The sequence below is a fragment of the Ptychodera flava genome, chromosome 19, assembly GCF_041260155.1.
Source record: "Ptychodera flava strain L36383 chromosome 19, AS_Pfla_20210202, whole genome shotgun sequence".
Lineage (NCBI taxonomy): Eukaryota > Metazoa > Hemichordata > Enteropneusta > Ptychoderidae > Ptychodera > Ptychodera flava.
The window spans coordinates 944,189-957,920 of NC_091946.1; the positions used below are offsets into that span (position 1 = coordinate 944,189).

The window sequence follows — 13,732 nt, forward strand, 5'->3', positions numbered from 1 at the left end:
ATATCTGGTTTGTCAAAAAATGCGTATTTCCAAAACTACTCATCTGATAGCTTTGAAATTTGGTATGCAGGTTTCTATAGATGAACTAAATGATATTTATTGAAATTATGATGAAATCTGCAATTTTGATTTTTTGGGGCAATTTTTGCCATTTTTGGTCAAAAAATGTGTTTCTCAAAAAGTACTGGTCTGATAGCTATGAAATTCGATATGCAGGTTCCTAAAGATGAACTAAATTTGATCTTTTGAAATTATGATGAAATCTGCAATTTTTATTTTTGGGGGCAATTGTTGCCATTTTTGGTCAGAAAATTTTATCCTCAAAAAACTACTCACCAGATAGCTTTGGTTGACATGTTCCTAGGGATGATCCAATGTGATATATTCAAAGTATGATGAAATCTTCAATTGTGTATTTTTACAGCTATTTTAGCCACTTTTTTCTGGCCACTGAAATGAGCTATCAAAGATTTCCACCTTCTTCATCAACATGTGTCAAAAATAGTCATTCTCTACATAAATACAGCGGAGCTATATCGGCCGCTAGGTCGCTTGTCTCCTTTCAAAACCATAATGTGGTTTTGATTGTGTAGCATAGCATGCATTGGAAATGATATGCAGTATGTTTCTTCATGATGTAAGCATGATTTTCTTGCCATGGTGAAAACGATGTCATCACCAAAATATATAGAAACCGTTATTTAATATGGATCATTACCCTTTCCTCCCACATGCAATGAAAAGATGCTGCATTTGTTGTTATGAACTTTGACTTTGCACAAAATCAGCTAGGTGTTTTCTCTTCTTCAGTACGTAAAACTTGCATAATTACCATATCATTGAAAAGAATAAGATGATGTGAATGATAAATTACAAACTTGTCATGAAATCCACAGGGTATTTGCTTGCCTTCAGTATGTACAGCATGTATAATTATATCATTTAAAAGAATAATATCATGTCAATGATATGTGTGGAGACAGAACCCCAAATCCATATAGGCCGTCTTCCCTCTTTAAACTTTCAATTTCACCATTCAAAACAGTATAATTAGCTCAAACTATGGTTGCAAAAGGGTTGAGGCCATCTTGTAGTAATGACAGAGTTATAAAGCTGAAATGGTTCTTATAAAATTGTAATGTTCAATATACTTGATTCCAACACATTCCAAACATTGCATTAGTGTATAGTAAAAACAGGTTTTAAAGCTTTGACCTAAACTGATCCAATTGGTATATGCTATTTTAAAAGTTTTCTGACACATTATACTAACTTTGTATCAGCCCTAATTGTCATTTGGTGTCTTCTAATATTAGTAGGTGATTGTGATGTTGAGATGAGTCCACCAAAACGATATGCGTCATCAGATAGTGTACCATTATCTTGTCCTCAGCCAATTAATCATAGGTGAGTATGTGTCTTAATTGAAGTCAGTAACAATGATGCCAAATGTGTGATTTCATCACTGGTGATATTAAACTGTAACGGGAGAGACTAAAAATTGTCTAAAGTTGGCAAGTAAGTGAATTAAATCATATCAAGCAAGGCGTGACGTATAAAGGTATGCAACTAAGATTTTAAGTAGATCTCAAAGTTCATTTTATAATGTCATTGATGTTACTCACTTGCTAGAAACAGTCACTAGTATAAATTTGCTTTCCATGCTTTATGCTTGAAATGACTATGCATTCAGTGTCCTAAAACTATTACTGAAATTGTACTTGTTTTAAACAATCTGTGCTTGTTTTTTACTGCAGCTTCCAACCCAAATGTTGTATTCAGTTTCCAGTAACATGAATATATTTTTACTGAAATGCTATTTGTCTTTAGTTTACAGTTACATGAATATAGGTTTTTAGTCCCCACGGACAGCGTCCGGGGGGACTTATAGGTTTGGTCATGTCGGTGCGTCCGTCCGTTCACGCAGATATCTCAGATATGCCCCGGTCAATTTCTTTCAAACTTTGCACAAGGATAGTACCCTACCCCATACAGATGCACGTCGATTTGTTTCACAATGTGATCAAATTTTGCTATGTTAGAAGACATTTTAGTTTACACCTCCATAGACTCCCATGTATAAGTCAGCTCTCCATAGAATCCCATGTATAAGGCCAAGTGAAATAAAAATTTAGTTTCTCATCGTATTCATATTGCAAAAAGGATGCAGTGACACAGTTTTTAGTCCCCACGGATGAAGTCCAGGGGGCTTATAGATTGGGTCATGTCCCTCCGTTCACCCAGATATCTCAGATATTTTGACAAAATGTCACGTGACCTCAGTGACCTTTGACCTCAAATGTACATATTTGTCCATAACTCAGTCCATAACTCAGTAACCACTAGTGCTACACCCTTCATATATGGTATGATGGGACACCTTTTTATGCCATATATTGTACCACATTAATTATGTGCATATCTAATTTTGAGCCAGCCAATAGAGCTAGAGGTCTGATTTTGGTATATAGGGATAACTTAGCAATTCAATTTTTTTGACAAAATGTCACATGACCTCAATGACCTTTGACCTCAAATATACATATTTGTCCATAAGTCAGTAACCACAAGTGCTACACCCTTCATATATGGTATGATGGGGACACCTTATTATGCCACATATTGTACCTCATTAATTATGCACATATCTAATTCTGAGCAAGCCAATAGAGCTGGATTTCTGATTTTTGGTATATAGGGATAACTATAGGATAGAAATTTTTTGACCAAATGTCATGTGACCTTGATTACCTTTTACCTAAAATATATGTTTATGTCAATAAATAAGTAACCACAAGTGCTATGTCCTTTATATTTAGTAGAATGGGAGACCTTATGACAACACACGCTTTACCTCATTAATTATCCACATATCTAATTCTGGGCAAGCAAATAGAGCTAGAGGTCTGATTTTTGGTATATAGGGATGTCACATGACCTTGATGACCTTTGACCTTGATTATACATATATATATGCATAACTCAGTAACCTCAAGTTCTATACCCTTCAATACGTCGGTTTCGAGTTACCATAAGACCATGCGGTAATTCAAGGATTTTAAGCTTTCGCCACTAGGGGGGCTCTTCCTTTGACCGGAAGTGAGGGCTACTTTCTGGACTCTGGTCTGCGTACATTGCGATAACACAGACTCCGTATTCCTAACCTAAGTTTAGTCTACTTTCATCTGCTCTGTTGTCACTGTAAGCGTTTGACTATGCCAAACTTTTCCTGCAAAGCCGGCAAACTCGACAAATACCCATGGATGAATGACGTGACCTTCCACCGTTTCCCCGATGCTAAGAAAGAGAAACGCCTGAAATCGAAATGGATAAGGATGATACGACGTGAACTTAGCTGGGTACCTAACCGTTTCCACATGTTTGTGATCTATTCTGCTCTCAGACTTTGCGCCCCATAGACGTGTGTACATATGCCTGAGAAAAAGTGTGTCAGGAAACCAAATGACTATATTTCCTATATATAGGGATTATGCCACCATGTCATCTTCGACGTTCGATTTTACTGTGAAAAGTAGCAAGTTCATCTATCATGTAACGGTCGATCGTTCCCTATCATTCTCAAAATTCATACCTGGTACTCAATTTGCTTCACAATCGTTCGTTTCGTGTGATTTTCTGCTGAATTCGACGGACACATCGCCAAAACATAAGTTTGAGCGACATTATTCGACCTTATTCGAGGGCGATGATTTTTATAATACTAAACGAAACGGCAACAGTCTCGATGTCGGCGTCTTGCCAACGCATGTAAAACGGGAACTTGCCTCGCTACTCGAAGAGCAAGATCATTAAAATGCATTAAAATAAATTTTCACAAACACAAACTAAGGAAAGAATCTACACTGCGACTGATGAGAAACCACACTCGGGTTTCGAAACGCAAGCGTCAAAGGGCCACTCTATCAACTTTGTCACCATAGGCCCGACTGCGTCTCGCCATAAGCTCACCCCACACGAACAAAACATTAACGTACACACAATTCCAAACTTCCCTACAAATATCCGAAACGAAAGAAACATTTTTATTAACATAAGCAATCGGATAAGAATGTAGGAACACATATTCAAAACGAATCAAACACAAACTCGACACGTGCACACACACACACACACACACAAAAACGTTTTGGATAGTATGGTTTGGAGCCTCTTTCACATGTTTTACATTCGTTTCTAATCCAAGGTCAATGGATTTCTCAGCAAGCTCTACCAACTCAGCCTTTTTAGCTTTGGAAGGAGGAATCTTCCTTTCTTTTAAAAATTATCGTAGCTCTTTCATGTTCATTTTGCGGACGTCTTCACGCGTGATGTTGCGACTTCCCTCCATGACTAAAATTTTAGCCCTCACTTTTGCAAAATCTCGAGCGCCCCCATGCGACCGATGTTAAAAATTTGTGCGTTTTCTGACAACTCGAAACCAACGTACTTTGATAGGATATTAGACCTTAAGATGTCACATCTTGTACCTCATTTATTATGCGCATATGTATTTCTTGGCTGGCCAATACAGCTAGAGATCTGATCTTTTTTCCCGATTTAGAACCATAACTTAGACATGCCTCGTGTGTTTCAAATTGGGAACAACGACATAGACCTATGTGCCCATAGATCTCAACATATACACTCCAGTGATACTTCTTAATGACCACATTTCCCTGCCCCATCAAGACTAATACTCCTATTACAAGTGGGGACTATGTCATTGTCAATGACTTGTTACTAAAGTAGCAAGGCTTCAAGAGCTTCATTTTCGCTGTAAATTTTTCAAATTTCGACCAACCCTATTTGGATCGTCATCATGAAAGGAAACTTTCCTCAGAGACTTTGTATATACATGTACAAATCTATCTTTATGCTGGACAAATTGCATTTACAGACTTTGTTTTTAAAGTGACAAGTCTGTTTGATGATTTAATAGGGTTGGAAAGCTAGGCGATCCCTAACATTGTCTCCCGTAAACTCCATCTTCCTGTACACTATGGACATGAGATAAAAATGAAGTACTGATAACATGATAATATACAATATCCAGAAAATCCTAAAGTATCCTTCTGGATCAGTCGCACGATAGTTGCTTGTAGAGTAACTTACTCATCAGAATCTTTATCAAATTTGTATTAGTTCATCTTGACAAACTGCTGGTTCTGTGACTTATATTGATTTCCTTTCTTACCACTGGACTCCAGTTGTTGGATAAATTGATTTACATAATGTTTCACCCATACATGCATTATGAATTAAGACAGCATGTAAAATATTTTTTTGAGGTTAAAATATGTGCAAAGTTTCAACAACAAGTTTGTTTTCAGTTTGTGCTGGGTGAATTCTGTAATGATGTTCAACAGGTCATTGTCTGTCTTTTTAACTTTCAATTCTATTGAAGCCGGTAAAGTAATCTTCAGATTCAAACTGAAATCCTCTTTTCTTTTGTGTTTCAGTTCTTCAAATAGTAGTTTAGAAGACACAAGTCCAGCACAGTCCATACCATCTGGACCTGTTGTCAGCCTGACATCATCACCTACAACCACCACTACTTCATGTTTTAATGTATTTAAACCAGTACGAAATAACACCAGTTGATCCAAAAGGATGTCCTGGTAATGTAAATATGTTGGTAGGATTGTAAGTAATTTAGAAGCATTCTAAGGGTGGGTACATTTATGTGGGGATGGCTATTAAATTTTCCACTGCTGTGCAATTGATAAATTTAAACTGCAAAGTTGAGTTGTTTGTATATAAGATTTAATAGTAAAGTGTAGATTACAGAAAGTCAGATAGCTGCTGTATAATATGATAATTTATTTGGTGCATTTTCATGCATATTTAAGGAAATATCAAAGACTGAAATTACTGCCATATCAGAGTTGGATTATAGCAGCATTTTCTGTGAAAGTTTTTGTCTATTTCATACATTTTATGACTGTATGTCCTCTGTATGTTTACTTTTAATGAGATTAAAATCTCACCATTGGTAGTATTTATTGTTTTTATTCCTGAACAATACCTTGTTTAGATATAAATGTATCTATGGAGTGTAACATTTGTATGAGGAGAATCTACATAAAGACGATAAAGATTATGAATTTGCTTTGTATTAACGTGTCTTCGGTAAGCAAAGCAAAATTTTCTCATAATCCTCTCAACAGACTAAAAGGAATACAAATATTTAGTATTTAGCATTCTTGTTGTTTTCAGTGCAGATATTTTAATTTTTAGGTTATTTTCTATCATGATTACTCAATTTAAATTAAAGATATGAGTATTTCATTCAGAGGCTGTTTGGTTTGTCCCGTACAAACCTAATGCAGCCATGTTTTTGGTAATTTCAACATGTCAACATGGCAAAAGATTGTCAACATTTGGACAGGATATTCTACTTTTCACTTTTTTATTCTGTTCACATTTTCTCTCTGTTTGTCTGCACTGTTAGTCCTTGGTATATATGTAGTGTATTACTATTTGTCAGGTTGAGTCTTTCCAGTACATAGTACACTGAGTATGTAGCTAGTTGTTACACAGACATCTTACAGGGTTTGGATGAACTCTTGTAGAATAGGGCTATTTATGCTCAAGACACACAAAAGAAAACAGTTGTACTTGATGATATATTTATTAGAGAAGGCTGTCTGAATCCGAAAAGCTTTTTTCCCTTGAAAAAAGTGTAATGAATTTAAATTGATGTAAAGTTCATTGCTGTTTGTGGTACATAAATTGATATATTCAAATTAAATTAAATTTAATGATTGAGAACTTCTGGAAAAACTTAACTAATTTTGAAAGTGGTTGTAGTTCAAAGCTCTACTCACACCTTGTAATCTGATTGATTTGTACTACTTACTTTTTTAAGACAAAATCTCAGTAATTATAGACTTCATTCTGTTGTTTCCTTTTCACACTGATGGAAATTTATTTCACATTGAGATTATGAAGCCTAACTGCAATATTTGCCTAGCATTACCTTTCAACTTTCATGTGTTGATACCAGAAAAAATGCTCCTGCAAAGTTTTACTTACCTTTTATGGTTTCACTCAAGATAATTGTCACAATACAGTCAACTGTTGCATGTAGAGGTCAATGAGAAGTTAAGTTGATGGTTAACCCTTTGAGCGCCAAAGTCAATTTTTGTCACCTTATAATAATATACCTGAGTCAATTTTTGTCAGATTTTTGCCAAAATTTTGATTAAAAACTGTGGTCAATGAAATGTTATGCTCATATGGTCCAAAATTATCAAAAAAATTACAGAAAAATTCATAAAAATTGGTAAAATGTTGCACTAAAATTTTGATGGGAAAAAATACAGCACTCAAAGGGTTAATTTGCTTGTACTAGGATGTGATACACAGAGTAGATGAGATTCATGACATGCTATTCATACATCTAGATTGTTTTATGTGACATGTTGTAATGAATTCATTTCAAATCAAAGAATGTACAATATTTATTTATATTGATCTTTATGAGGTCTTATTGCATTGTAGTTTCTTGCATAAAGTAAAACAATGCAGACTTTGATAAAATCTCCTACTTTAAAGAAATTTGTCAGCAAAGATACTGCATAGGTAATGTTATACTCTGATAATATTTCTGCTTTGTTGTGATATGACTACTGTCATGTAACAATGGAAACCATACTTTACTTTTCCAAACTAAAAACTTACAGTTGTAAGTTAATGGAATTCAAAGCACTACATATTGTTCTATCTTACCAAATGGCGCACACATAATATATTGCCGAATTGATAAAAAATGAGGTGCTAGATAAAGGTGTTGCACTTTTACACAGAGTTCATACCACTTTTAGCAGATAGTTCAAGTTACCTGCCATGTTCTGCTGAGTAGTTTATAAGTACAAGTGATATTTGTGTGAACAATGTTCCTTCCCAAGCTAAAATAATACCTTTTAGGGGTGAGTAGATATGTTTGAAACCAATGGTCCAAGGAAAATATCAAAGTTAAAGTAGAGGTACTACAATTTTGTCTGGTAGTCCTGCTTTCATTTGCAATCAAAGTTTCATTACTTTGTCCTAGTATTCACTGGTCAGTCCGTTGGACCATCAACAGCAAAACTAAGAGGCCCTGAGTAAAAAAAGTGGATGTCCTAGACCTGAGACCACATGATTTTCTTACCGTTGCCTTTCAAGTTTTTTAGGCTTTTCAATGATGAAGCTTGTAATTTTGTCATCAGTAGTTTCTTAATGCTTACCTTGTCAGTTCTGCAGTGAGGAAAATCTGTAAATTTCACTATGTGAATTGTTTTAATTGACATTATAATTTCTGCTGGTGAAAATTTCTTCATCAGAATATTTATATCACATCAAGAAATGTGCCAGAAACGCGTGGTGATATTAATGGGCAATTTTCACGATTGTCATACCAAAGCAAACACTTCAGAAACTAAGATAACAGTTGAATTTCAACTTCTTATAATGCAATCCAACAATATTCTTGCCATAATCCTGTTGCTAATAAGCACAGTTCTCAGTAACAGTTAATTTAAGTTTTAGTTCAAAGGGGTCATTTGTGCATGTGCCAATTTTTAGCTCACATTTGGTATACCAATGTGAGGTAATCGTATAAGCTGAATCAGTTCATTTGCATGCCATTTGCATGTCTGTATGTATATACCGGTATGTATGTACGTATGTATGTATGTATGTATGTCTTTCCACGTCAAAAACAGCGAAACCGCAGCACCTACTGTCTTAGTATTTGGTTTACAGGTGCACCTAGTGATGGAGATGTGAATTTGTTCAAATGAACATGTCTGTGCTAAAAATATGCAAATGAGGGGCAAAAAGGAAAAATCCTGCAAATTGCTAAAACTCTGTAACCGTTGGTCAGATTGGGTTGAAACTTGGTGTGCAGGTTCTTTTAGGCCAAAAGTAGGTGTTTAAAATTTGGGATGAAATTTGCATGTTTCTATTTTCAGGGTAATTTTTTCAGTTTTTAGTCAAAAAATGTTTTTCTCTGAAACCACTCATCTGATTGCTTTGAAAGTTAGTATACATGTTCCTCAGGATGACCTCAGTCAAGTGTATACAAATTGAATTGAAATTTTCATATTTGTGATTTTGGGGCAATTTTCCAAATTTTTGGTCAAAAATTTTTTTATTGAAAAATTACTAATCTGATAGCTTTGATATTTGGTATACAGGTTCCTAAGGTTGATCAAAATCAGTTTAATGAATATCGTGAAGATATCTTGAATTTTGTATTTTTGCTGAATATTTTGGTTATTTTTCTCATTTTAAGTAAAATTTCTTCTTCTCTGAAACCGCTAGCCCAATTGCTCTCAAATTTGGATTGGATGTTTGAAGGGTGTTACCATTCTAATTGTTGAAATTACGACAAAATTGGAAATATTACTGTTTTGGGGCAATTTTTGTCAATTTTGGTCAAAAAATCTTAAAAAATATATTCTTTTTAAAGCCCCTGGACAGACAGCTTTTATATTTGGTGTACAGATGTCCAGAGATGACAACAGTTAGATATGTGGAAATTGTCCTGAAATATACAAATTAGTATTTTTAAGACAATTTTGTCATTTTTGGTCAGGAAAACTTGTATTTAAAATTACTTCTCTGATAGCTTTGTAATTTGCTACAAAAGTCCCGAAGGATGTTATTAGATAAATTATCTGCTCAAAGTGTTGGGAAACCCCCAAATTTTTATATTTTAGGTAATTTTGTTTTGTAACCTTAACTACACCAACCCAGGATATGTTGTGAGAGAGTTTTGAAGGCTGTGAACATAATTTTGTCATGTTTAATATCAATTTGTAGTAAAATTTGATGCAGAAAACAAAGCTGAGGTAATTTTTGCAACTTTTGCATGTAAGACACACAAGAACTGATGAGAAATTTGAATCCAGGATAATTCCATATATTGTAATCTCCCCCCCCCCCCCCTACAGTGGAAGGCATTTCACTATCTGTAACTGATTTAAGTGCTGTTTACATTCGAATGATAGCACTCATAGCATTAATTAAAACATCCCCAAAGTTGTAAATACATTTTCTACCAGCTGGTCTTATGTAAACATGGTCAACCAAGGGGTGGAACATTTGATATTCCAGAGGGGGTAGGGGATAGAAGATTGATGAGGTAGCGTTACTTTTTACCAGATCCCTTGTACATTTTTTCCCACTCTTTATTTTTTCCCCACTCTCCCACCTTTTCTTTTTGTCAAGCTTCTCTGGCTATTTTTTTGTGGACATTTGCTTATGTATGTAGGATCTGCTTGTCCCATTGCTATAGAAGTTGATATGCATGTTCCTAAAGATGACCTCCAGTACTTAAGTTGCAGACCTTATTTGCTTTTGCAATTCTTGTTTTTCTGGTTTAAATATTTTTTGAATTTACCAATTCAAACCGAATGTGAGCACACTGTCCTTGTTTAGTTAATGCACAAGCCACTATGATAATCTTTGATGTAAAATTGTAAACGTATTTGTCATAATTGGCCAGATAAAACCGGGAAACAACTCATTTGATTGCATACTTTTAGAAACGTTCATTCAATATCAAGTGTTATATTAAACTGTTACTATCAATACCACAATTTGTAAATTGTTACAGAGACTATATCATTTCATACATGTATGTGTTCAGCTGACAACTTTGGCCCTGTAAGATGTTCAATTGTACAATTGCCTTAGTATAAGTTCAAGGAGTAATCAATGACATAACACCCAGGAGTATTGAGAATAAATTCAGTAGACATTTAAATTAACCATGCTCTAGAGAAAGCCCGTCTCTGGGCAAAATGGCATTGATCATGTTTTCAGTTGGTTATTGGAGAAATATAATGAACCATGAACTTGTTATTTCAATTTTTTTTATTAAGTGGAACATCCCCTGTAATTCACATACCCCAGTATCAATTTTATGAATTTTTTGGTGTTGCTAACCTCAGTAGCAACTCTGACAAGTTAGAATCCATTGTTGCCATGAGGATATGGTAATTTTAAGTAATATTTATAAAAAATATGCATTTGGTGAAAGTAATTTTACAGATATAACTCTCATCAAGACACCTGACTATCAATGACAGGTCTTTCAAATGTATCATTTTACATAACAGATAACTTCTGTAATTAAGACATCAGTACTCTATATGATATCATTGTATAGACTTTGTTCCATGTATTTACTAGATGTAAACACAACCCTTACACCATCATAGATTTCATGAAAAAATCACTTTCGAGTGTGCAAATACAATGTATCTTTTGGAAGAAATGAACTTTGCAGTGAAATTTTATCCTTGACAACAGTATCAAACTCTTTCGATACTTTAAAACTAAATTTGCTTTGTGAAATCCTGCAGAATTTGTATAGAGGTGTTTTCTGCTTGCACTAAAAAAGAACAATAAAAGGTCAGTTTTCAGAGAGCAGGGTAAAATTTTTATACTTTTTGTCTATATATGTTTGGAAATGAAATGATGATTAACTTTTTTCAGGATAATGTTTCTTGATTTCTTATATGTTAACCTAGAATATTTTTTTACATTTCCCATGGTGTATATGCTATCCCACCGGTCACCCATGGTGTATAGGCTATCCCACCAGTCACCCATGGTGTATAGGCTATCCCACCGGTCACCCATGGTGTATAGGCTATCCCACCAGTCACCCATGGTGTATAGGCTATCCCACCGGTCACCCATGGTGTATAGGCTATCCCACCGGTCACCCATGGTGTATAGGCTATCCCACCGGTCACCCATGGTGTATAGGCTATCCCACCAGTCACCCATGGTGTATAGTCTATAGGCCATCCCCCCGGTCACCTATGGTGTATAGGCTATCAAATTGGTCACCCATGGTGTATAGGCTATCCCACTGGTTACCCATGGTAAATAGGCTATCCCACCGGTCACCCATGGTGTATATGCCATCCCATGGTGTATAAACCACTCCACCGGTCATCCATGGTGTATAGGCTATCAAATTGGTCACCCATGGTGTATAGGCTATCCCACTGGTTACCCATGGTAAATAGGCTATCCCACCGGTCACCCATGGTGTATAGGCCATCCCACCGGTCACCCATGGTGTATAAACCACTCCACCGGTCATCCATGGTGTATAGGCTATCAAATTGGTCACCCATGGTGTATAGGCTATCCCACCGGTCACCCATGGTGTATAGGCCATCCCACCGGTCACCCATGATGTATAAACCACTCCACCAGTCATGCATGTTGTATAGGCTATATCACCTGATACCTGTGGTCAAAAGGCTATCCCAACAGAAACTTCATGTAATGTCAAGCCTTCAAGTGGACCTGATCCATATTTCATTGTCATGACTGACAAAGACAATGAAATTGTTTGGATTTTTAATATTCCTCTGTAATTTCATTCCACTATCACTGCTTTTTCTTTGCATAAAACAGATTTGCGCATGAATAATTGTGTAACATTATAACTCAGTTCTAAGTACCGTACTATTTTTTTCAGCTCAAACAAAGCACAATCTCAAATTTTTCAGAGTACAGCAGTTCAAAAAACAAAACTTGTTCATTTAGGTAAAGGGTAAGGTGAGGTTTCGTGCAAAGCGAGTTCAGTCAACTACTTGACTGCATTAACACATACACAGACATTGCACTTTCAGAGTCTGAGGGACTTTGAGCTAAACTAACCTTCAGAGAGGGAAGGGAGTGTGAGCTAAACTAACCTTCAGAGACGGAGGAGATTTGATCTAAAAGTGAGTTTTCTGAACCGTTATTACAATATAAGATAGTCCCTATTGTGACAGTTTGTAGATATTCCCTATTGTGACAATTTCTAGTTGTCCCGATTTCGGACATTTTTAGTCCGACATGCCTTTTTAGGAACAAGTGTTAAGTTTAAAAGGACTCAATCTAAAGTATTCTCTCATGTTTTCTGTTTGGTAGTTAACCTAGTGAACAAACTCCGTGAAATTTGCAAACACCGATCAGGATCAATCTTCCGATTATTCTGATAATTTTTTTTCCCAAATTTTCCAAATTTTATGTTCTTGAAATGTGTACATTTTTCTGATGAGTATGTCATATTGACAGCTGGAAAATTACATAGTTCATTGAGAGGTTTACATCAAAAGTCTGTACCACATACACTAATATATTACTTTGGTGACAAAATTGCATCATAACCCTTAAGAATATAACAAGAAATAAACAGATTCACCCCACTCCACTCAGGTCTTCATTGTGTCTGTTAATTGGTGTTCTCTCTTGGTCTGTGCCTTGGTATTCCTATTTGGAATGTAGAAAGGCTCCCACTCTATCTATTGTAGTGCATCTCAGTTTTTTAAACAAGGTACCAGGCTCCCTTTAAAGGTATACAGTCACCTGTAATCTAAATATGCCCATATGTGGTCAAAAGGGCGTTCTTTGTATTCAAAATGCCCATGTGAGGGAGCTGTTTTTAAAAAGCGGCCACCTGCTTAAAGTCTGTATTTGGTTAGATGTTCTCTTTCCATGGTAACTGTGGCAAAATTGGAACAGGTGACAGTATACCTTTAATTCTGCCCATGAGGCCCGTCAACATATTATCTGACTGAATACTAATTTACATATTTGAACGCTGTCAAATGGACTATTGTATATCTACTGTTAGTCTAATAACCTTTGGCAAAAACTGATTTGCCGGCTCACAGAATTCTGAAATTATGAATGAGAAGGAATTCCTAATTCACTGCTAAAGACAAATGCATAA

General features: G+C 35.6%; 1 protein-coding gene across 2 annotated transcripts in view; it reads left to right on the forward strand.

Moving 5' to 3' along the window:
* Window positions 1-11,429, forward strand: part of LOC139118337 (P2R1A-PPP2R2A-interacting phosphatase regulator 1-like) — a 42,219-nt gene extending 30,790 nt beyond the window's left edge. The window contains exons 7-8 of one of the 2 annotated variants that reach the window (XM_070681599.1): window positions 1,317-1,407; window positions 5,460-11,429. In XM_070681599.1, coding sequence (XP_070537700.1) covers window positions 1,317-1,407; window positions 5,460-5,601 — 233 coding nt within the window. In that variant the 3' untranslated portion in view covers window positions 5,602-11,429. The remainder of the gene's footprint in view (window positions 1-1,316; window positions 1,408-5,459) is intronic. The other variant, XM_070681600.1, reaches the window with a different exon arrangement.
* The last annotated feature ends 2,303 nt before the right edge of the window (window positions 11,430-13,732 follow it).